This window comes from Coenobita brevimanus, chromosome 101, assembly GCF_032717465.1.
Source record: "Coenobita brevimanus isolate Jiangsu-jjx chromosome 101, ASM3271746v2, whole genome shotgun sequence".
Taxonomy (NCBI): domain Eukaryota; kingdom Metazoa; phylum Arthropoda; class Malacostraca; order Decapoda; family Coenobitidae; genus Coenobita; species Coenobita brevimanus.
In genome coordinates, this window is record NC_137054.1 from 38,214,455 (window position 1) to 38,231,946 (window position 17,492).

The 17,492-nt window shown below is 41.1% G+C and overlaps 1 protein-coding gene across 1 annotated transcript in view; it reads left to right on the forward strand.

Moving 5' to 3' along the window:
* The window catches only part of LOC145415010 (protein MON2 homolog), a 1,148,323-nt gene that overhangs the window by 208,561 nt on the left and 922,270 nt on the right, over positions 1-17,492 (forward strand). The window contains exon 5 of the mRNA XM_080284427.1: positions 6,877-7,000. Coding sequence (XP_080140553.1) covers positions 6,877-7,000 — 124 coding nt within the window. The remainder of the gene's footprint in view (positions 1-6,876; positions 7,001-17,492) is intronic.

Genomic DNA, 17,492 nt, shown 5'->3' on the forward strand with positions numbered 1-17,492 from the left:
TGTTGTATGGGCAAGTGACCTCAAGGCATTGAGTCTTGGTATTATTATATTTTTAATGTTTGTGATGTGTTGTTTAAATGACATTGATGTATGTTACACCAAGGTTTTGTGTGTGTGTGTGTGTGTGTGTGTGTGTGTGTGTGTGTGTGGTAGGGGGTTGTTGTTTATGGTGAGGTGTGGGATGTGACTGTGTTCTACTGTCCAATTTGTGAGAAAGGTCACTGTAGATTTGGCTGGAGCGATTTTGAGCCTGTTTGTGGTGAACCATTCGTGTAGTGTTTTGACGTAAGGTTGGATGATGTGTGAGGCTGTGTTTGCATTTTGGTGCGTACATGTAAGTGTTATATCATCTGCATAGGAAACTGTGTGTATCTGTGGTGTGTGGGGTGTGGGTATGTCGTGCATGTATAGGTTAAAGAGTGTGTAGGGGACAAAACAGATCCTTGGGGGATGCCATTTTTCAAGTTTCTGATGTTAGAAGACTGACCGGCAAATGTTACATGGATATTTGTGTTATAATACCTTATAATCCTCTTCACAGAACTTTTCTACTATTCTCTCACTTTGCAAATTTTGATTCATATACTCCTGCCAGTCCTAAAATCCCCCTGTTCATCACTTACCAGGCCTTCTGGTGTACACCTGCTGCAAATTGACTTAGGACCTACACACAGAATTGCTATAGGAGAGTTGTCTGTCTATGCTTTGTGTTTCCACCTCTACCAAGTGAATTTTTTGGGCAAGAAGTAACTGGCAATTCCTGTGGTGTTGGTGGGAGGTGGTGAAACACTTATCACGTCAGTGCTTGCCCAGAAGCGAGAGTGGGAGTATATGTTCCCGTCACTTCGAGCTTGCACCTCCTTCTTTTTTCATATGCATTACTGTTTGCCCTGTTATTTTCCTAGAGTTGAGTTTCATGCCTGGAAAGTACTGCTTAAGGGATGAGAGGGTCCATATCATTGCATGGAGGCAGGATAATGTCGCTATAATTATGATTTGTGAACGTACACTACTGGACGCGCAAAGTCGACTGTCATGAAGATTCTTGCTGCAGCACGTGCCTGCCACCTGTTGTCGTATCATAGCACAAGTATGGCAGTGGAAAGAAGAGGACGGCTTCCAGAGGTACAGATACGCTTCTGAAGAGAGAAGTAATCAAGAATTCTTGACTGACAACAGTAGAATTAAATTGAATGCATCCCCAGATGTTACAAGACCTCTCAATTTGAACTATCCAACACTGCTTGCACAAGGAGCTGGGTTTGCCAAGCCGCACTGCAGCCACAAAACTGTTTCTCACTGACCACATGAAGAAGCAGCGCAATCAGTGTGCCAAGAAGTATGCACACTGGGCATCGGATGAGTGGAGAAAAGTTATGTTTTCCGATGAAAGCACATTTCAAGTGTTCCAGGTGCGTTCTGCCAAGGTTTGTCGCCCTGCCTCCAGTAGTCGATATGACCCTGTTTACACGGTGCCGACTGTTAAGCACCCACAATCAGTAATGGTATGGGGGTGTTTCTCAGGTGAAATGGGAAGGGGAGGCCTCTTTCCTAAGAACTTGATGATGAATGGTGGCCAGTACATTCAAGTTCTGAAAGATCATTTGTTAAACTTTTGTGCTATTCATGGGTGTGACTTTTTCATGCATGATTCAGCTTCATGTCACAAGTCAAGAAAGGTGACAAAATGGCTTCAGGATAATCGGATTGAGGTCCTCGACTGGCCTGACAACAGTTCAGATCTAAATCCGACAGAAAACTGCTGGGCAGAGATGAAGAAAATCATGGCAGAGAAGAAGACACCCAATCTGGACAACCTCAAGATTGAACTGACAGATGTTTGGTGCAAAGAAATGTCCTTAGTTTACTCTAGAGATCTAAGTGATTCCATGCCAAAATGCATCCAACTGGTCCTGAAAAACAAGGGAAACATGATTTCATATTAATGAATGGCATTTCATGAACAAACATTGTGATATACTATGATTTCTGGGTTTTTTAATACCTTATGGGGGGAGGTCATAATTCAGTTTGCAGTAGCTGTACTGTATGTACAGTATGTTTGTATGTGACATTGAGAGCACTCTCCCTAAGTGCTGAGGGGTCCTTGTATGCAGCATATGTTAGGAGTGTAATGCTGTATGGTAGTGAGACCTGAACAATGAAGGAGGAAGATATTCGCCAGCTCAGACGTACAGAAATGACAATGATTAGGTGGATGTGCAGTGCATCCCTGCGTCCAAGGCCTGGAGGGGCTGGGTTTATGATGAAAGAGTTGAGAGGTAGGATGGGACTGGAGTGTATTGGTGTTGTGATGAGGAGGGGTAGATTGAGATGGTTTAGACATGTGGCGAGGATAGGGGATGATAATTGGGTGAGGAAGGTGAGAAGTGTTAATATTGGGGGTGGGGTTATGAGGGGTAGACCGAGAAAGACATGGGATGAGGTCATTAAGTGTGACCTTAGGGTTAAGGGACTGAACAGGGAGGCTGCAATGGATTGTGCAGCGTGGAGAGCCGCCATTAGGTGACCAAGGCCGACACATGCAAGCATGTTGGAGCCTTTAAAAACGAAAACGAAAATGATATATATGTATGTATGCATGTTGGAAATGTAATAGCTTTGTGGTAGTGTAATGTTGGTGATTTGAAAAAAATGGATATTCCAAGGATTTAAATATGGCACAGTGAATTGAAAATGATGAGATGAATGTACACTCAATCCTTGTAAATTGCATGTTCATAAATCACGGATTTGTAAATCACGGCTAATTGGCCATCAGACTGCCCCCAACCTTAAATCACTGTTAAACCCTAAAACCGCGGGCTTGTTTTGCTTTGACTTGCGTGTCCCGTGGGCATATTCGCGCTCCAACAGACTGTTTAAAAATATTTGCCAAAAATCAGTTATTAGTCCTAGATTATTAAAATTACATATGCATATGGCACATACCTTCAGCTTTCTCCTGGGATGTTTGTTGAGCCTTCATCGAGTACCGTAGGACTCGTGGAGACCTTTGAAGTTGGGTAACGATTTCTCCACTTTACACTTCCCGACAACCCGTAATATGATTACCACAGCCAGATATTATCACTAGAAACACTATTCTATGATTCTCAAATACAGTACAATCCCAGCTATCCGGTATCCAGACAAACGGAATACTCAGAACAACGGGAAAATTCAAGGGCTGGTAAAAATGTCAGTAAGTTATAACTGTGCGCCAATTTGAATGGACCGCCAAACCGCCGTTTGATTGTGTCACGTGAGGCTGGGGGAAGTCAGACAAAGCGAGGTGAAGGCATTTCCGGCTGATGTAAATCCCTAGCAAATCCTCTTAACCACCCCTCCTCTCCCCCTCTTTCCCCTACTTGAATTCAGTCATCCTCCACACCCTCCAAAAATCACCAGTCTGCGTTTTGCCACCAGACAGTAAACAAGGTCTTTTGCTGTTGTGTTCCTCTGATAGACGGTAATTTGTACACTCCAAAATGCCTGAAGTGCAAACTAAACGTAAGCGTATCGTGCTTACCTTGAAACAGAAGCTGGACATATGCAACAGACTTGAAAAAGGCGAACATTATAAAACACTAATGGCTGAATATAAATGTTAATAGGAATGAAAGTTTACTTTGTTGGAAGAAAAATAAATAATATGCCTCCATTTCATACGTACATCATTTATTTTATTTTCTGCAAACCAGCTGAGTGGCGGGTGAGGGTGGAGTGATGGAGGTCAGGTAGGGAAGAAGAAGAAGTCGGAAACGTAAACAAACTCACGTGAGGGCACAAGTGTTGTGATAATTCTACAGTGCAGTCTTAACACATCATCAGTTCACTAATAAATGTTCAAGCTTTTATTTCTTTATTTTATTTTTCAATTTTTATGAGTACAGTACATATAATGAATACAGTAATTCGGTAAACAATGGACTGGTGTAATTTGCAGTACTGCAAGTTGCTAGACATTGCACACGTGCGTTATGACCATGGTGTGTGTTTACAAGGCAGTTTTTCAGGCGGAATCTCTTAGTGTAACCCCTAATGTGACTGGTGAGTACCTGAACTGTATTTACTGCTGTGATAGCCTTTGTATAGATTTGACTTGAAAATCAGAAATACGGGAAAAATCTGTAACTGGGAAGGTAAATTCCCCAAGCCACCCGGTTAACTGGGATTGTACTGTAGTTTGGAATCCATACTCCCAAAAAAAAAATACTGTGAAAGCAATGGAAATTACAAGCTCGTATGACCTTGCCACTTCCGATCGTTCGCCGCTGGTGCTTTGTCATGTATTATTCATAAAAACACTCACAGTTTATATTTCTATTACTATATAACACTTATATATATCTACAGTCTTTATCCTTAAGTTTCCTTCAGTAATAGTAGTTTATTGTCACTGTAGGCATTCAATTTCTCTTTCAGTAAAATACGTAGCATTCACTTTCTCGTCCTGTATACTAGCGTTGAGAGTGAATCTGTCACTTTCACCTTCACTTTCATAACTCACAGTATTCATACATGCTAGAGTGAAACTTTCACTTTCATTACTCCTAGTATATATACTAGTATTCTTATATAATTACTCATTTACATTTCTAATTACATTCTCTATTTAATTACATTATTTACATTTCTATTTTATTTACACTGTGTTAGGCACTGTCACTTGCAGTAACTTATAAAAGTATTTTCCACTGTTCACTTATATTTACATTCATTGCTTTCACATGCTGTTTACACATTATTTACACATTATTTACATTTCCACTTGCACTGTTTTACTTACCAGAAAGATCGTAGACACTCTCTATCATTTTCATTGACAGATTAGCCAGTTCACGTTCCACAACACTCACTTATCCCTTTACCTCTTTCCACGCGAGGTTTAGTAGGGGGTAGAGGTCACAGGGCCCTTTGCATGGGGGTAAAAAGGGGCGGAATTTGACAGGCACGAGTCCGACGTGCTTTCACCTTGAAAGATGACAGTAAACTGAATACAGTGTGTGCTGGCCTGCCTAGGGGAAGTGCAGTGCTGCCAATCTCAGCCTGGTGACAGCTGCTAATATATACGCAATGAAATGACTGGCAGGAAATCTAGACAATACATAATAAATTAGGTAGTTCCAGGTGAATGTAAATATCACTTTGGCTTCTCCCTTCCCTCCTTATATATATTTTTATTACGAGAATAGATTATACAGCATATTTTAAGGGGAAATAAACAGTGAAAATTAGCGAAAGAGTGCACGTGAGGTGTTGTCAGGTGATAATTAGCCAATTCCAGGTGTATGGCACTATCACTTACCTTATTACTTTTTTGTATATATTATTTGGTATAAGAATAGGGCATAGGGCTTATTTCAATGGATGAAATGAGTGGAAAATTCCAGGGAAGATTTACTTAGCGTAGCACGGCCGGGCAGGCGAGAGGAGAGGGTAATGGAGGGGAGGTAGGGAAGGGAGTCAAGAATGGGGAGAAATGGCTAAATTGTCAACAATGGATGGGAGTACAGATGAGATTAGGAGTGCTGACTAGTGTTGGACATTGGCAGTACTGATAGATGATACAAGCCACCACTTGAAAGCCCGGGTGAATTCAAAATAACACAGAATCACAAAAGTGACGCCCCGCGGTATGATCCCTTGCTCCCAAGCATCACGAAAGTGATGCCCCGCCGGTAAGGGGTTAAGTCACGAAAATTGCAGACCTAGGCATCCAAGTGGGCCTTTTCCGAGGAGAACCGTAAACCACGGCATTCCAACTGAAAATCGCGACCCAACAACCAATCACCACGCGTCCCTGGTGGCAAGTGTGCATACAAATGCCGCCATGTTGTTGTTGTTCTTGTCCTGCCAGTCCGCACACTACAGACCGTTGCTGTGGAGTACGAGAGCTAAGTGCCTTTTTTGTGCAACTTCCCCCTGCCCTCTACCTACCATGGCCCCTCCCGACCCTCCGATGAAGCGCTCTAAGCAGTATGGCATCAAGAAGCTGCCACCGTTGTCGTACAGTCAACGTTTGGAGCTCATTCGTCGTGTTGAGAAGGGAGAGAAGTTTTCAAAGCTGATGAAAGAGTTTGGGAAGAACATGTGCTGAGAGGTTCTTAGTTCTTCCCAACACCACCCCACTCCATTCACCAACGCAATTTCGTCATAGGATTAAGGTGAGATCCTTTAACATTGCTTATTTCTATTTAATACATGCACTGAATATTCCTAAATTTGTATGTTTGTGTTTGATGGTGCATAGATGGGCATAGGTAGGGTGCTGTGGGGGCAGGTTGGCCAAAGTCCAGACCGAAATTAATTTTTCACATAAGAGTTATTATTCATAAATCACGGAATTCGTAAATCACGGCAGTGGTCCAGACCCAAATTGCCGTGATTTACAAGGATTGAGTGTATAATATGGCACTGAGGGACAGAACAATGTGTGTGGAATTACAAGGGTGCTTGATGAGTGATTCTGTTATTGGAGCTATCTGTTTGGGTAGGCTTGAATGGTATGTACCTACAGTTGAAAAGACATTGTAAGTAGTTTCATGAAGAACTGTATGGACCTTAATGTGGAAGGGGAAACCCAACCCCTTGCAGGCATACCAAAGAAAATGTGACATGAAATCCCAAGAAGCAATTCCAGGTTTGGGGGATTTGATCTGGATACTGAGGGAGCATATGCAGCTTGAAAAAGTCATCATTTGTACAGTCGCCCCAAGAAGTGATGGCAGAGTATCCAGAAGTTTTTGGTCAGCGATAAAAAATATAAGATAATCAGTGGTGGTGCATGGTGGCAGTAGTTTCTGTAATGAATAAAAAGTAATGCTGGTAGTAAGAGAAAATTATATATGAGTTGTTGATCTCATTTTGCAGGATGGTGGAAGAGGAGAGTGGAGCTGAGAGTGGGGGGGTGAATCTGGAGGAGCTGAAGGTGCTGAGTGCCACCCCACCCAAGACCCTTCGTCCAGCTGCTGCTGATGCCTATCTTATGTTTCAGGTGGGAACAAGTTATTGGATGGATGTTCATAGAACGTAGGATAGATGAGAATGGAAAATTAAAAGAAAGTTGAAAGGAAATTGCTAGATGGAAACAAACCCTACGTGTCAAGTGGGGTTGGTGGAGGATTAGTGCCCCTCCCTGTAAAACAATTAACTCTAAGCCCTTGGCCACCCCGTTTGGGATACATGGCGTCTGGCAATGAATGAATGAATGAAAACAAAATATGTAGGGTGGAGTTGCCTTAGATTTTACAACTAATGGAAAAATATTTGTATAAAATATGAAAAATGCTAGAAATATAAAACAACACTTATCAGTGAACATTGTGGTATTTACCTTTCTTTAGAACTACAGTTGACGTAAATGCAATACTTGAAATGCTGAGGAAAAAAAAGAACAGAAAGAGGTGAATTGTATTGACCATCACATGGAAATGATGGTCCATACAGATGCAGTGGCACCATCAAAATAATATTAAACGAGCACTTAGATACATACATCAGTGAAAAAATTTCTACTGTTTGATATGCAAATTTTTTGAAAGAAAGGAAGATAATATGCAAATGAAAACTCTTATCTCCTTAAATCATGTTCATAGACATTAATACTAACTTTTTGGGTGGTTGCAGTGTACTGTAAATTCCTAAATCTTCACGTAAGGACTTTCCTCTAATGGAGGGGAGGAAGTAAATTACATCAAAACATTATAACCAGTGCCACAACTTCTATACTTGCTTTTATTGTGTCCTTACAGTACTGATATTCACCATCCTTACCTGTATCATCAAGCCCTAGAATAAGTTAATGACCTGAGGAATATAAATCATTATCATCATCATCATCAGGACCTCCATTGCTCTATCTGGTACCCCCAAAACTTCCACCACTTTCTGTAGCATCACATAACTGTATCCTATAAAGTCAATCTGAACGCTGTACCGTTACCTCTGCGATCCAGACTTTTACAAGGTCAAAAGGGGCAGAAAACAAGTCACTATTGATGACCACTGTGTGCTGGAACGGTCAGGAACTCAGATTGATGGAGACTCTCTCCCATTAGCGGCCTCTTCAGTTGCGTTTATTATATTTCAAGTGGCCAAGTTAAGAATGGTAGCATGCCAAAATGACGGGGCCAGTCTCCAACTAGGCCAACCCAAGCCCAACCTTCGCAGTCTCCCAGAATGCTTCTAAGTTGCAAAATTAATAAACTACTAGGTAAGCTCTATACCACCAGTTCTCAAGGGTTATACAAACAATAAAGTTCGAGTGGGAGGGAATGTGTATTAACAAGACCAAAAAGTAGAAATCTTCCCCAGCTACTTGCTTTACAGATTAAACATGAATCAGTTGGCACATTGTTCAAAAATATATCTCTATATGGTCCTAATATCAAATGCACAAAACTTAACTCCTCTGGCCCGGTCCAATGTGTTTCTTCATAATCGTCCCTCTGTGCACAAATTTCACTGGTCCAGTCCTCTGTCACTCCTGGCCTTAACTTCCACACTGGGACCTTGATTCACTGGGACTTCGACCTCCACGCCTGGACTTGGACTCTCACTGGTACTTAGACCTCCACACTTGGACTTGGACTCACTCAGGTACTTCGACCTCCACAGTGGGACCCGCTAGAAGTTAATATGTAAAATGAATAACTATTCTCCCCAATGCAAGTAATCCCTTCACATGATCAGGAAAGTCTTATAATAAAGAAACATGAGTTAAAACACTCGGCATCTCAAGTAATAATAGTATAACACATGGCACTACAGACACATAGGTCTGCTCAAAATAATACTTATTGTAGGGATAACATGGAAGAAAAAGTACTATAACAAATACAGTAAGCATGAATAACTGTAACTCTAACCATGAAAATCATCACTGCATCAATATCATTGTGCCTCACAAAGTATCTACGTGAACATCATAACATAGCCCTAATAAGTACTGAATTGCAAAGTCATTTCAACACAATAATAAATAATTCACAGTCTCCGGGCACCTAATACTTGGCCTACAAAAATCACACATTTATCTGAGGCTCAGACAGAACTCTGTAGCATTTCGTATTCCAGTTACTAAATAATAACATAAAGTGCAGTACCGTAAAACGCCATAACTTCGGACGGCGTCCAAACTTCGGACATTTCGCAAAAAAATGTAATAATTCAAGTTTATTGGAAGAAAGTGCGATATTTGCAAAAAATAATGATGTGGGTAGATGGGGTAATCCTCTTAGGTTATTATGTATTAATCCTATTAAACTAGCTTGAATATGTGTGGGTGAAAAAAATTCATGAATCCATTGGAAAAAATAACTGAATTTTCTTACCCTGCAAAACTTTGTTCACACAGAACAAACAGTTTCAATTGTAAAAAAGTGAACAGTACGATTATATGTAGAAAAGTGCTGTAAGTACTGGGAAGTAAACTATTTCAAAATATATGCATGGATAATCTTGCTATGCCTGCTTTAATGAATACTTCTTTATTTTGCAGAAAAAATTCCTAACTTCGGACAGACAAATTATTTGAGCCAAATAAAGTCCAAACTTCGGACAGACAATAATATTAATGGTAAAGTGATGCTAATTATATAAACAGAAAAACATGCCTAAAATAGCGAAATCTCCTATAAAAAGGAAAAGAGCCTACACAAGTAAAGTGTCCAAAAGTGCCGTGGAAAAGGCTAAAGATGACATAAATAACAAGAACATGAGTGTGCGCAAAGCAGCTGAAAAATATAAATTAAAAAAGAGCACATTACATGATTACCTGATACAAAAACATTGCAAACAAGTGGGACGTAATACTTCATTGAGCCATGATGAAGAGTTACTGGTGTGTCAGAGAATCCTCACATTGGCAGAATGGGGATTCCCACTCGACAATTTGGACTTGAGGATGTTAGTGGAAGCATATTTAGACAAACGAGGGGTTGTTGTGTCACGATTCAGTAACAATGTACCTGGTGTTAAATGGGCCCATTCCTTCTTCAAGCGCCACAAACAAACCCTTAGTAGACGATTGTCCCAGAATATAAAGACTGACAGAGCCAGAGTGACAAGAGCCATGCTAGCCGAGTTCTACAGTAACCTGAAAAAATCACTAGAAGGTGTGCCTCCAGAGAACATAATAAATTTTGATGAGACCAATCTTACTGATGATCCAGGTAAAAAGAAAGTCATAGTGAGGTGGGGCACTAAATATCCAGAGAGAATCATGAACTCAACAAAATCCTCAATATCTATTATGTTCTCTGGAACTGCATCTGGTGTGTTACTCCCTCAATATGTGGTGTATAAAGCTATCCATCTTTACGATACCTGGACTGAAGGGGGCCCTCCTGGAACACTATACAATAGGTCCCCCAGTGGATGGTTCGACACGTGTTCATTCGATGACTGGTTCCACAAAATTATCCTCCCCTATGTTAAACGCAGGACAGGTAGAGTTGTCATTATAGGAGACAACTTGGCAAGCCATGTATCACCCAGTGTTATTGAGTCATGTGAGAAACATAATATCTCCTTTCTTCTCTTACCACCTAACTCCACGCACTTGACACAACCTCTCGATGTTGCTGTGTTCCGGCCTCTAAAAGTGCACTGGCGTAAGATTCTCGAGAACTTCAAGAAAACTACTGTTGGTAGGCTGAGTGCTTCATTACCTAAAGACTGCATCCCAGCACTACTGACCGAACTGGTGGATAAAGTTAAAGGGACCATTGCTGACAACCTACGTAGTGGGTTTAGGAAGTGCGGCAAGCAACGTTGGGTCTGGTTAGTACTTGGATGGGTGACCGCCTGGGAACACCAGATGCTGTTGGCATCCCTACGTCAAGTGGGGTTGGTGGAGGATTAGTGCCCCTCCCTGTAAAACAATTAACTCTAAGCCCTTGGCCACCCCATTTGGGATATGTGGCGTCTGGCAATGGATGGATGGATGGATGGCATTTATCCTCTTGATCCACAGAAATCCATCTCAAGACTTCCAGAAGATTCAATCCAAGATACAGCTGATACTGGTACACCAGGACCATCTACCAGTACTGCCTTAGACAGCTCAGTGTTGGAATTGTTGAAGGACATGAGGCATGGAACCAGTCAGTCAAGCTCAAGTCCAGCTATAGCGAAACCAAGGCGAAAGAAAAGGTTGAATGTGTCACCGGGCATGAGTATTACTACAAGGGCACTACAAAATGAAACAGAGAGCCAGCATGAAGAGTGTGAAGTTGATGATCCACAACCCCAGCCACTGCAGCCACAAGAGGATACAGCAGAGATAGCAGCACAGCCTTCCACTTCCACATCTGCACCCAACCATGAAGCACAAGCATCTCCCCTGACAGTCACCTCTACCCAGATTATTGGGGATAAAGTTGTTCCCTCAGATTGGGTAGTTGTGAGGGTTCCCTTTGATACCAAAGACAGATATAGGCATTATATTGCTATCATTGTTAAGGTAAAACCAGAAATACATGTCAGGTTTCTCAAACACGTTCAGGGTACACCTCACACATTTGTATACCCAATGGTTGATGACAGCAGTGACATAGACAAAGAGGATATACTGAAGGTGTTACCAGAACCAACACTTGACCGAAAGCAAAGGATGATTTTTGATGTAGATGTGAACCTTTGGCCTAAGTAATGATAATAATTTTGATATAGATCTGTAAGATACCATAGTCAGTCCTACCAGTACCAAAGTTATTGCCAATAAGGTGCCTTAACCAGTAATGAGGTTTATTTTAAAGAAAAAAGTGATACTATATATTTAGTTACAGTATTTTATACTGGTAGTTAAGGAATAGTTTTTTGTACTGATGTACTACAGTTAATATGTTCCATGGTGCCTTCATAACATGTGCCAGTGTGTGCGTGTGTCTGTTGATTTGTGTGTGTGTGTGTGTGTGTGTGTGTGTGTGTGTGTGTGTCTTTAGAACCTGTAAGAAATGTTCAACATCATATTATGTTATTTCGGTATGCATTTGTTGAGTCATTGAGGTAGATACTTGATAATTAAGTGAAGTTTTGTTTAGGAAAATGAGGACAGTTCCTCTTACAGTTTTGGGTATATGCAGTGCATTTTTATTTTATTTTTTCATCTCAAAAAGTTCGTGAATAGTTCTTAGTTCTATTTACGGCCAGAATACCTCACTACAATGTGATATGATGCAATTTAATGTGATATGAAATTACGAGCTCCAAAAAGAAGATATTTTGGGATACTTCTCTATGTATATGTATAACTCTGGTCACGAGTGCCCAATATTTTTTTTTATATTTTTTAAAAACTTCTCAAGTGTCCGAAGTTTGGCCAGTGTGTCCAGAGATAGATCCCATTAACCATTCTCATGTTTAAAGGGAAAATACATGGATGTCCGAAGTTTGGAAGAGCTGTCCGAAGTTTGGAAGAGCTGTCCGAAGTTTGGAAGAGCTGTCCGAAGTTTGGAAAATTGTTCCTAACTTCGGACACTTGAAAATGAAAAAAAAAAAAGCACAAGTTTAGCTTGGCTAATTTTTTTTAAATATATGGATTTAGTAGGTACTCTCCCTGGCTACCACATGACACCAACAGGAATAAAATTGCACCATTCTACAAGGAGTTATTCATTAAAACATAAAAAATGTCCGAAGTTATGGTGTTTTACGGTACACAAAAATATGGGAAATACCTCACTATCCAGCTCAAAAATGTAGGGGAGGTGAGCGGGAACACAGGACTCGCATCTCCAAAGGCTAATGGCGTCACCGTTACACTCCCTAAGGAATGACAACACTTGACTCTACCCGAGTCCATTTCTTAATTTCGTCACTATTATCACTCGTGGGATATCACTATTCGCGCTTCAACATATCAGACATATCATTAACCCTTTAACCGCGGGCATTGTTTTGCCCCGACTGGCCTCTCCCGCGGGGGTTCCAGCCAAAATGTAAACAAACTTTAAACCTTTATAACTCTGCACAGAATAAATCTAAAGCGAAAAATAAGGTACCATTAGAAAGTACTAACCTTCGGCTTTGCAATGGTGTAGGTTTCATGATTTTGTTGACTATCACTGGATGGGCAGTGCCATTAGAAGTGAGCGATCTAAAATCACTATTTTTCGCTCACACACCATTACCAAATGCCAACCTCATTCTGATGATAATACTATAAACATATATGAACACTGCACATACGATAAACACCCACTCTGTGTTCACTGAGGCAGGTAAAAGGCACTGTAATTGCCCGCATTTCACTGCCACATCAGCGGTGTTGTAATCACTATTTTTCGCTCACACACCATTACCAAATGCCAACCTCATTCTGATAATAATACTATAAACATATATGAACACTGCACATATGGTAAACACCCACTCTGTGTTCACTGAGGCAGGTAAAAGGCACTGTAATTGCCCGCACTTCACTGCCACATCAGCGGTGTTGTAATCACTATTTTTCGCTCACACACCATAACCAAATGCCAACCTCATTCTGATAATAATACTATAAACATATATGAACACTGCACATACGATAAACACCCACTCTGTGTTCACTGAGGCAGGTAAAAGGCACTGTAATTGCCCGCACTTCACTGCCACATCAGCGGTGTTGTCACTCACACAGCTGGACAGATACTGATGCGTGTTTGGTCAGGGGTGGGGTGGGGGTCCCGGGGGGTGGGAGGAGGGAGGTGGGGGTCAGCTGGAGTGAAAGAACTTAATAGCTACTCTCCCTTGAAACAATTGGCACACGGAAAAAACGCGGGGTATTCAAAATATTCACAAACATTCGAGAATGACACCTGCGGTTCGGTCCAGTTTTTACAATGTCATTCTGGGATGACACCCGCGGTTAAAGGGTTAATATCAAATTACTTACAGAATTCCTTGGAGAGGGGGGGGAGGAGGATGACGACAGTACCGACTAGCTGCCATCTATCACGGCCGGTGAGCGAGTGAGACACGCCAAACTGCGTGATGCCAAGGGGAAAGGGGAGGGATAACGGCGTACGGAATTTAACATTTTAATTATTACAGACTCGAGATAGACTCAGTGTGATGTCCTTCCCCTTATAATCGGTTACCCCCAAAAAATAACATTCTCTAGTTACAATAATTACTCAACATCACTTCTCACTTTATACTCTTACATCGAAAAATAATGAAAATTATCGTGCTTTACATCACTTTGCGCACGCGTACATTATGCTGGATTATGTGAACAAAGGCACATGTTCCAATCTCACTCGAGTTTTATATTATAAAGAGACTTAATACTAGTGAATTACAGTAGGAAAAAAGAGTGACTTAGCAACTAGGTAACTTAATCTATGTTCTGGCAATGTCCGCATGGAAACAGCAATGCCTCGGCCACTCTCTCTCACTTAACCGAACTTTTGGTCATATAAAATAAACTAGATACAACTCATTATCACTTCTGGGCACTACAACGCTGTCACATTAACCCCTACACCGCGGGCTTGTTTACCAATGACTTGCGTGTGCCGCGGGGTTATTTGGGCTCCGACAGACTCTCAAAAAATATTTGCCAAAAATCAGTTATTAGTCCTAGAATAATAAAATTACATATGCTTATGGCACATACCTTCAGCTTTCTCCTGGAATGATTGTTGAGCCTTCGTCGGTTACCGTAGGACTTGTGGAGACCTCTGAAGTAGGGTAACGAAGTCTCCACTTTACACTTCCCGACAACCCGTAATATGATTACCACAGCCAGATACAAACACTATAAACACTATTCTACAATTTTCAAGTAGTTTGGGATCCATACTAAAAAAAAAAAAACACTGTGAAAGCAATGGAAATTACGAGCGCGTCTGATCGTCGCACTGGCACTAGTTCGCTCTTGGTAGTCTGTCATTTATTATTCATAAAACCCCTCACACTTTATATTTCTATTACTATATAACACTTATATATATCTACAGTCTTTATCCATAAGTTTCCTTCAGTAGTATTAGTTTATTGTCACTGTAGGGATTCAATTTCTTTCAGTAAAATACGTAGCATTCACTTTCTCGTCCTGTATACTGGCATTGAGAGTGAATGTCACTTTCATCTTCACTCTCATAACTCATAGCATTCAGACATGCTAGAGTGAAACTTTCACTTTCATTACTCCTAGGGTATATACTCGTATTCTTATAATACTACTCATTTACATTTCTATTTACGTTCTCTATTTTATTGACGTTTTTTACATTTCTATTTTATTTACATTGTGTTGTGCACTGTCACTTGAAATAACTATAAAACTATTTTCCATTGTTCACGTATATTTACATTCATTACTTTCACTTGCTGTTTCCACATTATTTACACATTATTTACAATTCCACTTGCACTGTTTTACTCAATAGAAAGATCGTAGTCACTCTTTTATCAATTGTCAGCCCTTTACCTCTTTCCACACGAGGTTTAGTAGGGGGTAAAGGTCACAGGGCCATTTGCATGGGGGTGAAAAAAGGCCTTGAAGTCAGCAAGAAGAAACATACGTACTCTCGCTTCGGAAGATGAGAGTGAACTGATACCGGAGGGCCAGCGTGGAGGCCTGCTAGGGGTTATTCATAGTTACCAATAGTACTTCTTGAAACAGCTAAGTCTAGCACTGATATGATTGGCAGGAAATCTAGACAATACATTATAAATTTGGTAGTTCCAGGTGAATGTAAATATCACTTAGGCTTCTCCCTTCCCTCCTTACATGTATATTTATTACGAAAATAGATTAGAGGCCTACTTAGGAGATATATATTCAGAGCTACCAATGTTATATCTTGAAACAGCTTTGTCTAGCACTGATATGATTGGCAGGAAATTTAGACAATACATTATAAATTAGGTAGTTCCAGGTGAATGTAAATATCACTTAGGCTTCTCCCTTCCCTCCTTACATGTATATTTATTACGAAAATAGATTATACGGCATATTTCAAGGGGAAAAAAACAGCAAAAATTAGCGAACGAGTGCACGTGAGGTGTTGTCAGGTGATAATTAGCCAATTCCAGGCGTATGGCACTTTCACTTACCTTATTTCTTTCTTGTATATATTATTTGGTATAAGAATAGGACATAGGGCTTATTTCAATGGATGAAATCAGTGAAAAATTCCAGGGAAGATTTACTTAGCGTAGCACGGCCGGGCAGGCGAGAGGATAAGGTAATGGAGGGGGGATAGGGAGGGGAGTCAAGAACGGGGAGAAATGGCTAAATTGTCAACAATGGATGGGAGTACAGATGAGATTAGGAGTGCTGACTAGTGTTGGACACTGGCAGTACTGATAGATGATACAAGCCCCCACTTGGAAGCCCGGGTGAATTCAAAATAACACAGAATCACAAAAGCGATGCCCCGCGGTATGATCCCTTGCTCCCAAGCGTCATGAAAGTGACGCCCCGCGGTTAAGGGGTTAAAAGGGGTGCCAAATCCCCGATCATTCATTCCGTCTCACAACAATCATCCAGCCAGCTCGATATGTTTTCAACTCACTAGCCTCACCGACTTCCATACCTCTCATCCTCACCCACTCATCCACAGTATCCCTCCACCCTCTCCTTGACCTACCTTGCCTCCTCTCTCCTTCAAATTCACCTAGATTTACCTTTTTCACCACTCTGTTTTTATCCATTCTCTCCACATGACCATATCATCTCCATACATTCTCTTCCATTCTGGTGTCCACAGACTTCCTCGCGCCCCATCTTTCACTAATCGCATTATTTCATATCTTATCCACTCTCTGTACTGAACATACATTCCTCAGCAGTCCCATATCCACTGTTCTCACTCTTGAATTTTCACTTTCATGCCACACCATAGTCTTGCATCCAAATGTTAAAGTTGGCACTAACACTCCTTCATGTAAGCCTCATGCAGCTGCAACAGTCAAGCCTCTGTTTCTTATCAAGGCCTTCATAGCACCAGCTCCCTTCCTTCTTTATGTCACTCTACTTTCCACTTTTTTTTTGCACATTTTCCTCTCTGTGTTTACTGTACTCAGGTATTTGAACTCTCTCACCATTTCCTGTCCCTTTTCATTCACTGTAACATCACACTGGGAGTCACCTTCTCCCTCTCGATCACCAGTACTTTACTCTTTTCTACGTTTACTCTCAAGGCACAACACTCACAGACATCAGCAAAACTCTATGCTAGTCTGTCTATCTATCTGTCTATTGCCAGACGCCATAATCCCGCAAGGGGTGGCCATTAAACTTTGAGTTATTTGTTTTACGGGGAGGGGCACTAGTCATCCAAGAAATTAGGTGTGCCAAGCCGACTCTGTACCTTCTTTACCCCTGCACAGTTGTTGACCTTTTACATCAGTTTTATTTGCCCCTGTGTTGAGTACAACTCTCATGTGTGGGGAGGCTTGCCACATACACCTCTTCTCAGTAGGGAGGAGTCTGAGGCTTTTCATCTCATTAACTCTCCTCCTCTTACTGGCTCCCATCAACCACT